Below are 13,959 nucleotides of genomic sequence, written 5' to 3' on the forward strand. Positions count from 1 at the left end.
TTCACATTAATTTTCTATGCATCCTCAGAAAAGGAAAATAACATACATCAAGATTTCTGAGACATCCTCCTTATTAAGAAGTGTACAAAAGACACTTGCTCTGGTGGACTCTGATGTCTGGAGAACCTCCTTCCTAGCTGCTGAAGCCCAGCCCAGTGAACACAAAGACCTGGGAATTCCATCCATCCAGTGAATGCAGCTGCTGTTTTCCTGTTTACAGGCTCAGCCAAGATGAACTTGCATGCCAGAGATGCACGCATGCAGAGTACCCTAATGCAACCAGCTACATAGACTACCCACAGTTAAGGCATTGCCTTTACCAGCACCCACCCAGAACTCACACAAAACATATGTACAAACAGACAGACCCTAGTTCTCCTCTCTCACTGATAAGGATTGAAGCTTGCTGGTAAAGATACCCCTTACCTTTATTTCAAGACTGACACATTTGAGAACCCCTTCAATACACGGCCCCTTATCCTCTGTTTCACAAAACCAACACTTTTGTGAACCCTTACAATAGCAGTGTGGGAGCTCTGCTCATCTAATATTGATGCCCAGATTCTGTGCCTCCTACTCCCCAGACAGTCCAGCTTGAAGGGTGCTAATGAGTTGACATGCACATGCACATGCACATCCACACATGCACGTGCACATCTGCACACACACTCAGAGACCAGTTTAGAGGAAAATATAAACATTTTATCTTCCAAGTGGCTCCTACCAGTGCACACAGGCCCTGGAATCCTTGCTCCCCTCTTCATTTGCTGATGCTGGGACTCTCACCAGCTCCAGTTGGCACAAGGCATGTGAGCCATCTTCTCTGAGACTGATGCCCCTTTCTAGCACAAAATTGACTCTCTTGAGACACACACTCCGACAGTCTGTGGTCTCCCTTCAGCTTGCTGATGCTGAGATCCTAATTTACTCCAAATGCTGGCAACAAAGATATTAGGGCCACTATCACCAGTGGTCTAACTCAAATTACAGACACCAAATTCAGGCACTTCTTCTCTCCAGTTCTGGCACTGGGACCTTAGAATAAATAGATGGGGAGAGAATGAGGTTATGTGGAAAGAGAGTTAAGAAACGATTTAGTAAGAAAGAATGGATGGGCTACAGTGATTCAGTGCAGGTCTCAGTCGGACAAGAGTACTGAACAGAAACTGCTTACACACTACCAGCTTATTTTTTCCCTCCTCCCCCTCTGTACCCACCCCATCTGTTTTACCTGTATTCCCTTCCTCTAAATGCTTCTTACTAAGTCAAAACATGCAAATTCTGGTATGAATCACAGTATTCAATCATAAGAATACTGGCAGACCTAATGCCATCTGTTTGCTGTTATGTTAAAAATCTTCCTTCAGGAAAGAGTGAAGAGAGTTTTGAGAGCTCAGTGAATGAACAAAACCATTAATAACAAAGAAAAAGACATAACTGAAATGAGAATTTACATTACTTGTCTAATAGATCCATTCTATCCTTGTGAAAATAACAAGTATGTTGGACCCAACAACCTTTACTTATTTTGAATAAATGCTTTCGGAGCATTTTTATTTCATAATTTATTTACATTCCATCAGTATAGAGAAACAAGTATATTTAATACTTTCATTCAGATCATGTGAACTAGTTACTGTCAGTATCTTGCCTAATTTTAGAAAAAAAAGGTAGGAAAAAGTTCACAAAATCTTAAACATAATGTGCCAAAATCCTGTTTTTATGTTTTGTTTTCTATGTGCAAGTTCAATATTAAGACAGAAGAATGTTTCCAATTTTCTGCCGATTTCATATATTTAAAATAACATTCAACTTACAAGATTCGTAATTACACAACTCACCTTGGCTAAGAATACAATAGAGTTGATACAATGGAACAATAGGAAAATGTCTGTTCTCCTAGAAAAAAAATATCAATTTTCATGTAGTAGTATTCTTTTAGGTAGCTATTCTTTTAATTGCCTTTGTGTTAGCAAACACCTTCACGCTGGATCATAGGAAGACATGTAGACTTAAACCACTACATTTGGTTAGAAAATAATTGTAAAATTACACTGTATGTTAGCGAATCCGTCCTGTTATAATATAGAACCAGAAATAAAAATTGTTAAAATCCTTCTCCTCCCAAGATACTCATGGTTAGAAACAGGAAAGGATTCCCCATTCTTCCTTTTTTAGCTACTTGGAAAATAGAAAGGTAGCTAGTTACACTCATAGTCTCCTTTTCTCCTTCTCAGTCCTTACTGGCTACTTGGAGAGTAGGTTGCAGTGTATCTTGCCCTCCAGTAATTCAGAGTATTAAACTATTTTCATGTCATTGTAGGTTTGGATTTACTGCATCTGGAAGGGTGTTCCTCCTGTCTCACTTCTCCTGTCCCTCATTATGTCAAAATTGCAAGGATAAAAGAGTTTTTAGAAGGGAAAATTTAAAAAGTGACATGGTTAAACAATTTGTGTGAAAGGACAAAGGTAAGTGTTCTAAAATATATGGACCATGGAGGGGAGGAAAACCAGCTCTAGAAAACTTTAGTAATGGACGTTTTCCATTTGGAAAAAGAGGGGTTTTTAATTTTTCTCATAATTATGCTGACCATGATGCTTCTATAGTGAAAGAAAGGGAAGAAAAGGAGGATAACAAACAGATTGACTAGGAATTTAGAATTCAACTTGTCTATCCCAATTTTTAAAAATATATTTCTATACAGACTTAATTAAAATATCAACAAGAATTTTCAGTCTTTCGCTGTGAAAATAAAGATTGGGTCTTTGATCCCTCTAACTCTATTATGCTTTTTTTTTTCTGTTAACTCTTCATTTCAATGTAAAGATTTCTTTATATTCTATAACTGACAATGATAATTGATGCTTCCAAGAAAGAAACATTTTGAAAATTTTACTGTCTTTGAATATTCAAGAGCTAGCTTTATACTTCGCTCCTTCTTAAAGAATGTTCTTTATTACTACTTTTCTCAAATCCACACAGTGAATTTCTGCTGTGAAGCACAAGAATAAACATCTATGCTATCCTAATCCCTCCAAAAAATGTTTACAATAGGATGGTTTTAGATACATTTTTCATTCAAGCTTTTCTCGTGAAAACATCTTATTTGTCCAATACATCATAAATAAACCAGTTAACTTTATTAATTTTAATCAAGTTGCACCCCTAAATCATTAAATTATTGACCCTTTAGAATAGTTCTGTAGTACATTTCTAGTACATCTATAAGAGGATATTGTAATTATGACTACAAATGTCATGACCATTCAAAATCATCCATCCAGGAAGGGTTCAGATTCTTGCTAACTCTGTATTTGAGAACCAGTGGGTCAGTGATTAAGAGTCTTCCTCTGTTATACTGCTAATAGAAGAAAGGTACTTGTGGATGGCATCTGATTATGAAAAGTTTCTATCATTTATGTGATTTTTCTTCAGTACGTGAGTAATTTGGAAGTCTGATTTCTATATTTTAAAAACCTTTTTTAAAAAAAAATCCAAGGATATGGCAATATGTGCAATAAATATTAAAAATAACTGTTGTAATAAAGCAGAAGTTTTTACCATTATTGTTATGGATAAAGTTGTTATTTTAAGACAGGGAAAAAAGGTGTTTCTTACCTGTAAAGCTCTTGTCACACTCACAAAAAAAAGTGTTTGGAGTAACATTGATGCAGTTACCATTGAAACATGTAGATGGCTGGCACTGTCCAACTATTTCTGTACAATTTTTACCTGTGTCAAAGGAATAATAGGAACATTGGACTTTAGTAAATATTTAAGGAGTTTGGTGAACCCTTTGTAAATGTCAAACTTATAGCTACAGCATGGATAGGCAAATGGAGAGAAAGGTGTTTGTGCAAACATTGTTCATTAGTTTGCACCAAACTTGCTGAACTTCTAAGGCAAGTCAGAAAGATATTAATCTGCATTTGTTCTCGACTACTGTGCTTAACCTCATCTGACATTTAGCTACAAATTCATACATACCTTAAAATGCTGAAGTGCTACTACAACTGCAGTACTTATTTCTTTTTAACATGAATCTAGCTTATAGTTTCTTTCAGCATTGAGAACAAACAATGTTCTTATGTGGAGTGGAAATGTATTTTTTTAATATGCAGCTTTCTGGAAATTACAATTCCAGTTATAAGTTGTTTATGCTATTACAGCATACAGGTCTAAACACCATAGAATTATGCTTGCCTCTTGAATTATTATCATTACATTATTCACACTTCAAAAGGTGTTCAAATTTCTAATAGACTTTATGTTATGGGAGGTACTTTTTCCTCCCTTACTCTTGTGTAGCCATACCCATAATATATGGTGGTTTAGTCTGCTAATTCTTCTTGTTTACATCCAGTTTATTTATGAGAACAGTACTGTCAGTACAAAGTGATGGCATTACCTAAAACTTCCCTGTATAGGCTAACAAAATGTTTTAAGCATTGCTTGTTGATAGCATTAAGCATGATGATTGCTTTTAACAGAATTGCTTGCAAATATTTTCATTGATTTGAGTTCAATTAGTACCAGAAGCTTTTGATATTATTATTTTCAAAGCATTTTACACAGCCTCCAGTAATGATAAAGGAAATATAAAGCATCCTGCAAAACATCAAGGCTTTCCACTATCTTAATGCACTGTTCATAATTATAAAAATATTTTTCTCACAACATTGACTTATTCATACCTGCATAATCTTCTGTTAGCAAATGCATTAGTAATCAAATTATTATGCACTTTGAAAAGCAATTAAAAATAAATTACAGTAATCTTTATGCAACATAGGCTTCATTTCTATGAAGTGTATTCTATGAACGACACTCCTTCCTGAGCCATCAGCTGTGCTTCATAGCATAGAATCATTATTGTGAGAGAAGTTCAGTCCGACAGAGGAACATACTGAGAATCCTGCTCCACAAGTACAAAAAGAGCTGCAATTCTTTTTGTGATGAGAATGAATATTTCTGGTACTTTCTAAAGTGTACCCAAACTCTAATGGTCTGAATGCAAGAATAACATCCCCATAGTTTCCTTAATCAATTTTTTTCTCCATGAAATAAAGGTAATGGTTAGATAAGAATTTACTCAGTTATGTTGTACTCTCTGATATGGTAATACAAACCCAAATTCAGTTTCTCTAATGAGATTTGGGTAAGTACAGCAATATTTCATAGGAGTATTACTTGATTTTTCTTTTTTCATTTGAGACATACTTAATTTGATAACAGCAGTATGTTTAACGAATTGCCTTTTAAAAAAAACTGTAGGGGACAGAACAATCTGGAAGAAAATATTAAGCATTTTATTTTGCTTGTCCTTCTAATTTAAGGTTTGACCTTTCAATTAAACCAAATGTTGATATAAAAAAAATTCACTAAAGTAATTTGAAAGGTCTTTAAACTGAAAATGGAGGGGAGTTTTAGCAGGTTAAATTAATTGCTCATTTCAACAAAATCACTTACTCTTTTTCACCAGTTTGGTTAACCAGCTATTTTTGGGGGAGCTTACTCCAAATGATTTATTTTATTTGGTCTAAGAACCTGAACTGTAGAACAAGAAAGAAAAACAGTTACTTCTGTAAGTCAACAAGTACCTATTTATGTCTCATGCTTAAGTAGGAAAGAAGCATAATAAAAACTTATTCTATTTTTCTCTACAATGTATTTATGAATGTCAGCAAGTACAAACTGTCTTGAAATGCCTGCACAGTCTCCCATAAGTGACTCCATGTAAAAGACTGCAGGTGTGGTAGCAGCAGTGGGCAATCAAATGATACAAAATTCTACCTTTCTATTGTTGTTCTTATTATTTTATCATCTGTTATGGAAAATGTATGATCTATGTAATGTTTATCCCTAGAAGAGAAAAGAAATACCTGAAAATTTTGGAGGACATGCACATTCGTAAGAATCTCCAGAAGGTTCTGATTTTTCAGTGCAGGAGGCATTGTTGTGGCAAGGTTTAGTGGAGCATATATCAAACTTCTGGCAGAATGTTCCTGAATACTGTGAGAAACAATGGCAATTATATGCTTTTTCCCAGACATGGCTTAGACATTTTCCATGCCCAGAGCATAGTGGTGCATCCAGAGACTGTTGGCAAAACTGCTGCTTCACAGTTACGTTCAGGCGAAGGCCCATGTCGCACAACAGCGGACCTCTCTTGTGAAGTTCTGCAAAGTAATGGGTTCCAACACCAATCCAGTTAGGGTCCACTTGGTGCAGTCCTCTTACCTGGCAAACAAAAATCAACTGCTTTTGAAGAAAACCAGCCTTAGGGCAGTTAATAAATTCTTCCTTGGAGACGTTTACCAAATTCATTCCATAGGACTGAAAGGATGGCTCAGAAGAGATGAAGAGACTATCACCTAACTGAAGCTGCAAGGGGCATATCTGAGGGATGCTGAGTTCATGTTCTTCAGAGATTTCTCCAGTAATACTTTTATTCATATTCCAGCATTCAGTATAAAAGTCTGAACAGACATTTTCCCTTGGTGTCCATTTTATTACTGTGGGTTTTGGTTCTGTTCTCCATTCAGTAGTCATTTGCCTCTCACATATTACCTGCCCATTGACAATGCAAAGTTGAAGAAAGCACACTACCATGCAAAATGCTGATTTCGTAGTCATTGTTTCACCTGACCAATGGAAGCTTTCTTTCACGTATGCTTCATTACTGAGGACAGCTTCAGGACACTTGCTCCTTAAGGTTCACATGTATTTTCCACAGCAGCCTAGGAATTCAAACAGAGGAAAATGTTTGTTTTCACACCAAATACAGTTAAACATGAAAAACTAATTGCAAAACAGAAAATGTAAAACAGATCAAGGGCAACGTCTAATTAGTAACAGGAAACTGGAATTAGTCAAATGAACTGATCAGAACAACAACAGTATAACAAAAGTCAATTTTTTCCTATTTTTATTCCTGCAAAAAAAATTGATATTTATTTAGTGCACTTCATTGTACCTGTGTGCACAAGAGCTTGAAAGGATACTTTTCATGTTCCCTCCCTCTGTTGACAAAACTTATGGTAATAAATTTAAGATAGGGCATCTGAAGCAAAACGAGGAGCTAAGCAAGAGCATCTAAGTTCTAGTCATAAGCTTTAACCATAAATATTTTTCTGACAATCATTTAACAGTTTATTATAAAATTAGATATTCCAAAGATGTAGGCCTAAGAGTTTTTGCTTTATGAAGAAAACATGCAATCACTACTCAACTCTTTTCTTTACTTATTCATTGAACAAAACCCTTCACTAAATCCTTGCTTTACAAAAAATGTATTTGAAAACCAAATGTTCTTAATCATATGCTTGAAACTTTTATGTATCAAAGTCAAAGACAACAGATTACGGAGTCCTTCAGGACTATTTATTTTATAGACTAGCCTTTTCTGTCCCTTGAATATATCTAGCAATTTATATTGCATGGAGATGAGTGATTACAGAAAGAAAACCAAAATAAGATTATGAAGCTTTTGCTTGGAGTAATAATGAAAAGTATGAAAACACAGTATTATGTTAAATACCATAGAACTTTTCAATAGTTTTGCATTAGTAATAGTTTAATTTGTCTTAAATACAAATCTTTTTCTCTCCTTCAGTCTTTTTTCCCTCAGTATCCTTATCTGACACTCTCAGATATTTATACTCCCCTTTAAGATTGTGGTCCCTAAACTGATATTTACAAATGAGAAAGATATTTTAAATAAAAGTTATCTTACAAGGGAAGTAATTCAACGTAAATAAAAAAATAACATTTATAGTTTGAAATTTGTTCACATTGTTTTCATTTTTTGCACAGTACATGTATAAATCATGTGGCTGCATATTTTTCTACACCTACACGCGCGTAGCTTTATTGGGTTTGCATGGCCTGGTTTCGGTAGGGGGAGGGCTAGAGGGGTGGCTTTCTCATTGTCTAGCAGAACCAATGCCAGCCAGCTCCAATGCTGGGCCAATCAGAAATTGTAGAGGAGATTAATCCCTCTGCAGATATCCCTGTGAGGGCCCCCTGGCACTTACTTTGAGATAAGAAAAACTACTTGCTTTGAATGACTCATGTTAGAAAAAATGTAAGCTCTTCTTCTTGTCTTTTTAGAATATTATTGGTTAGGTTTGATTCTTTATAATTTGTTGTCCCAAACAAAGAAAGATAATGTAGTTGGCCAAAATGTGTTAACCCTGTTTTTCATTGGTTTACTTGTGATCCCCCCAAACCCTATAAAATTACATGTGTGATCCCCCATCTTGGGATTTGTAGCCTGACCCCTTCACGGATGATAATAAAGCCTGTGGGAAAAGTCTGAGCTGCTCTCCTGGTCTTTTTATGCCTGCTGAAAATTACAGGTTTCTGTGGGAAACCATGAAGCTGAGAGCCTGAAAGGCCAGCACTCACAAACCTTGGAACTTTCCCCTGCCCAACAACAACAGGGCAGGGGACACAACAAAAAGTTACAGTTGGCACCCAAACAGATCGTCTGGACCCCCCATTGTATCTGGAAAACGGTGCTCACCTGAGCAGTTCCGTTTTGGCTCATCAACACCTTGGGAAGTTATCTCTTTGTTCCATGAAGAGATAGCCATCTCCAAGACCGTTCAACAACCTCAGGAGTCTGGACCTGAGACTGGACAGCCGGCCGGCACAAACCAGCAGAATCCTTACCCTTCGGCTAAAATTTTATGTGAGTTTCTTTCAGTCTTTTTACCAGCACATTATCCTTTGGGGTTTTTTGGTTTGCTTGTTTTCTCTTTCTTCTGTTGGTTTGCAAAATACAGTATGGGGAACAAACTCACATCTCCCTTTTTACTCCCCAAAGGAAAAGACCTCACTCCCCTGTTCAACCTTCTCCTTGGCAATGAAGAACTCAACTCTCCATGCACTGCTGTAACTGCAGCCAGAGAGGAGCAGAGTGAGAACATGTAAGTGGAACATCTCTGCAGACACCAAGGTGAGTGCAGAAGGAGGGGCAGGAGATGCTCCAGGTGCCAGAGCTGAGATTCCCCTGCAGCCCCTGGTGCAGCCCATGGTGAGGCAGCTGTGCCCCTGCAGCCCATGGAGGGCCTTGGGGATGCAGAGATCCACCTGCAGCCTTGGAGGAGACCCGTGATGGAGCAGATGCCTGTGAGGCTGTGAACTTGTAGGACATCCATGCTGGACCAGGATCCTGGCAGTGATTTGCAGACCAGTGGAGGGAGAAGCCCAAGCTGGAGTAAGTTTCCTGATAGAACTTGTGACCCAGTGGGGAACTCATCCTGGAGCAGCTTATGCCTGAAGGACTTCACCCCACGGAAAAGTATCTTACACTGCAGCAGTTTGTAGAGAGCTGTTGGCTGTTGGATGGACTCACATTAAAGAAGTTTGTGGAGAACTATTTTCTGTTGGAAGCTCTCAGTGCTGGAGCAGGGGAAGGACTCCTCTTCTGGAGCAACAGCAAAATCTGCGATAAAGTGACCATAACCCCAATTCCCTGTCTCCCTTTGCCACTGGGGTTGGAGGAAGAGCTGGAGAAGAGGGAGGGGTGGGGGGAAGGTGTTTTTAAGGTCATATTTTACTTCTCACAATTCTGCTCTGATTTTTTTTATTAATAAATTCAATTAATATCTCTAATTCCAGTTTGTTTTGCCCATGACCATATCTGGTGAGTGACCACTCTGTCTTGATCTCAACTCATGAACACTTCATTATATTTTCTCTCTCCTGTACAGTGTGGAAAGAAGTGATAGAAGGGTTTTGGTGGGTTCCTGGCATCTACCCAGGGTCAACACACTACACTGGTTTATCACAAAAGTGCATGTGGATTATGAACACAGTACATTTTGAACAGTATGTGATTTCCTTAAATGCTCTCATTTTCCCCAAAGTTCTTCAAGTGTAGTTTGGTCCATACTCTGGACTGGGCTAAAAGATTAAAGGACAGAAAAGATATTGTTTGAGGAAACTTTTAGTTAAAGAACTTTAAACAACTTAATGATCTGCTGGCAATTATAGGATAATAATTAAGGGTCAAATTCAGTCTCTCCTATTTTTATCTAAATTCAGTTGAATACATCTAAAATGTAGCTATGCCCTATTACTCACATGCTGAACATGAAAACCTGTCACAATGACCTTTGTGCAGCAGAGTGGCCAGCACTGTTTAAGTCTTTGAAGACAGCAGAAAAGCATGGACTATGACTAACCAAAAGTAATAACAGGAGACTTGGAGCTTAAAATATTGAACTCAGAAGGGTTCAATAGATTTTGATCCTTCTCACAGAATATTTTTCATTTTATTTTAACTACTGAATCCGAATTCTGCCTTCAAAGAGTTTCACTACTCTAGCCACATAGCTCCAAAGCTAGGCAAATATGCTAATATTGATTTCCTCTCTCTGCGTCTGTATTTTCACCTCTGGGAGTTAACTCCCCATAAAAAGAAAGAAAGAAAGAAAGGACATGGATCTGCAAGAAAACTACTATTCTTGTTGCTGAATACTCATAGTCTTTCTATTTTGAGACCATTACATTATCTTTGGAATCTCATGATGTTCAAAGATACCATTAGATAATGGGGTATCAAATGTATAGTATGGGTCATTTAGCATTCTTTTTCTTTAAAGGTACCAGTCTTGAACTATCATGCTCCTTATAATTGCTATTACATCAGGTATAAAAGTCTATGGTCTATATTACTGCACAGATTTAGAAATCCTGCATTCAGCAGCCCATTTTTTCATACCTATTTCATAGTAAGATTTTCTCAGGTGTTACTAAAAAGACCTTTACAAAAAGTTATTCTTCCTTTTAGACACTTCAAAAAGAAAACTATTGCATGTCTAATGCAGAAGAGTTCTTGCCCACTTACATTTTCTCCTCATTCATGTAATTATGCATCATTCTGGTGTCATATAAAAATTTCATTTTAACTGGTAATGAAAATGTGCTTCCTTACAACATTTATATGGGAGAAACCTGAACTATTTTTAAAAAAAGTGGGTGGTGGTAGCATTTTAACAGTTTTTATTCTTCACAAAATCATTATTAGTCTTAATGCAGCTAAAAATTATTATGGAAGCCCTATAACAAATAATATTAAATTTTAAAAAATCTTGTAAAAGCAAGGAAAAAAATCTGAGGGAATATAAAAAGAAATACAAAGAAATACCAATTTATTTAGCAATAAAACCATGAAGAAAAAAAATGTAGAGTGAAGATTTTAAAAAGTAAAAAGCTGTATATGAAGCACAGTTAATATATTAACATATTACTTAGAAAATCAGAAAGAAATTAAATAACTGCAAAATGCTGATGTCATCTCATGAAATGATATCATGAGATGATGTTTGAAAGGGAATGCCAACTGTTATACCCTATGTCTGCTTTAGGCAAGGATAAAATCTTCCTATTTACAAGCTCAGCTGGCTCCACGTAATAGATAAAAACTAAGAAAATGTCAAGACTGGGATTTGTATGGACACAGAGATACTTGAAAAAAAAAAATCTACCTCTTAAACTTACATAAGGCTGGGTGAAAAGCAACATAGTGCTTTATTTTGCACTAGAGGAGAATAAAGCAAGTAGATTTATGCAAAACTCCAGCAAAAATTATCCCAAATGATCTGCGTTCCTCTCCAGCATTTTAAGAATTATGTTTTCTTTCTATTAATAACTGGCATACATACTAATAACAAAAAATACAGTACATTATAAGTGAGATTGGAGAAACGCCCACAGATTATGTTTGACTTTAACAACTTCTCAGGAAAAGAAAATTTGTCAAAGAAGAGAATAAGCCAGGAAATATTTAGCAACATCATGCCACCATGTTTTTGCCAGGAATGAACCTCCTCTTTCCACATTCTCTCATGTCACATGACCGCTTTTTAAAATTCCTTCCTGTGCTTGAGCAGCGTTGGTAGAATGGGGCTGCAACCTTGGATCAAAGTGATGTGAAGTAATTGAGAGGCTGCTGTTGGGGAGCAGGAGTCGCCTTGTGGGTGCCCCCTACCCTCCTCAGGAGTTGCATTTAAACTCAGGTTGTGGCTCTTGATACTCACCTGGGCTATGCTGCAAGTTAGCAGGTACTTGCCCTTATACCTTGATTACTTGGGCCTTGACCCTGACCTAAATATTTGACTTACTCTCTTGAGCTCAGAACCTGTCTCCTTGCTGTTTATCTCTCTGGGTACCGCTGGACCATTTGCTGCCTCTGACCACCATCCCCAGACACTCTGTTTTTCATATGGGTGCTATGGGATTGTGCCTTTTGTCACTGCTGTCAGTGTCACTCTCCTTTCAGAACTCCACCCTTGTGTGGCATGTTTGCTGCTTCCCTGAACTGTGATATCATGTTTGCTTTATTTCTGATGTGCATTTAAAAACAACAAATTTAAGCATGAGGTACCTATTACATAGGTACATGTAATAAAGGAAAAGCCATAAATTACAGTGCTTGCAAAATTTGATGCTCTGTGTTTGCAATATGGACTAATGTTTTCAATGACATACCAAGTGGTCCTATGTATGTTTTTATTTTTCATCAGCAAATTAATAATTCTTAGGAAATTCTGCATTATTTATGTTGATCCTAAATATTTGCAAATTATTCCTCATTTACTAGACACCATTTAAAACATATGCCATTTGCTGAAGCAATATTGAACATGCTAGAGAGTGAAATTACGTACACCTCCAAATACGGAACACTTATTTCTACATTATTGTTGTACTATAAATATAGACAGAGTAGAGGTGCAGACAGTGCTGAACTTGTTTATCAGGGGTTTTGGTGTCTAGTCTTTTACTCAACAATCCCTATAAAATGATGGTAGGCATAACAGTAGTAAGCCAGGGAATTTTACTTTAGTTTACTGTTAGCTGCCATGTTTTAACCTTGTCTGACAGCTAAACCCAACACAACTGCTTGCTCATTTCCCCCTAATGTGATGGGGGAGAGAGTTGGGAGGGTAAAAATGAGAAAACTCATGTGTTGCAATAAAGACAGTTTAGTAGGGAAAGCAAAAGTTGTGCATACAAGCAAGCAAATCAAGGAATTCATGCCTTCTCACGGGCAGGCAGGTGTCCAGCCATCCCCAGGACAGCAGAGCTCCATCACACATAGCAGTGACTTGGGAAGACTAACACCATAACTCTGTAAATGCTCCCTTTTTCCTCTTCCCCCCAGCTTTATATGCTGAGCACAACATCCTACATGGTGTATGGAATGGTATGGAATATCCCTTTGGTCGCTTGGGGTCAGCTGTCCTACCAGAGATCCCTCCCAACCCCTTGTGTACACTCAGACTCCTTACTGTGGGGTGAGGAGCAGTAAAGACCTTGATTCTGTATGAGCACTCTTTGGCAATAACTAAAACATCACTGTGTTATCAACACTTTTCATCACAAATCAGAAGCCCAGCCCCATACTGACTCCTATGATAAAAATAAGCTCCAATCCAGCCAAAACCAGCTCACCAAACAGCCTAAAATTCCATTTAGTGATTTTGAAAGTGAGACAAAGGATCAAGGAAACACATACACGGGCAATCTTTATGAACACACTCAAGTGTCTGTTTGGAGTCTGACCCAATTCCTCCAGGATTGTCAGAGGAGGTTTTGGTGTAGTACGTAACAACTTTTTTCTACTGCCCTGTGCTTAGTATTTGTGATGCTTGTTCCTATAGTCCTGGGACATTAAGTTGACCATAGCTGAAGTCTCTGAGGATGTCCATACCCTTATACTATAGAGTGTCTGCTCCAACCTTTCTCCAGCCCCAATCAGCTACTGGTGCTTTCCACAGGTATGCCTGAACAGGGGCATGAGTTCCTCCAGCTTGATGACAGCTTTGACAGATGGGTATCCCTGCCTAGAGACTTCAGGAAATGTCTGTGAGGAGCAGAAGATAGTTGGTGGACTGATTCCACTTGAACCCTACTACTTTAAACCCAGTCCTCTATGCCTGTTC

The 13,959-nt window shown here is 37.5% G+C and overlaps 1 protein-coding gene across 1 annotated transcript in view; it reads right to left on the minus strand.

Annotated features, from left to right (window-relative positions):
* EYS (eyes shut homolog) overlaps positions 1 to 6,637 on the minus strand; it is a 706,383-nt gene extending 699,746 nt beyond the window's left edge. Inside the window, exons 1-2 of the mRNA XM_062489770.1 lie at positions 5,884 to 6,637; positions 3,620 to 3,733 (exon numbers count right to left, since the gene is read on the minus strand). Coding sequence (XP_062345754.1) covers positions 3,620 to 3,733; positions 5,884 to 6,637 — 868 coding nt within the window. The remainder of the gene's footprint in view (positions 1 to 3,619; positions 3,734 to 5,883) is intronic.
* Positions 6,638 to 13,959: the final 7,322 nt, after the last annotated feature.

The sequence above is a fragment of the Cinclus cinclus genome, chromosome 3, assembly GCF_963662255.1.
Source record: "Cinclus cinclus chromosome 3, bCinCin1.1, whole genome shotgun sequence".
Lineage (NCBI taxonomy): Eukaryota > Metazoa > Chordata > Aves > Passeriformes > Cinclidae > Cinclus > Cinclus cinclus.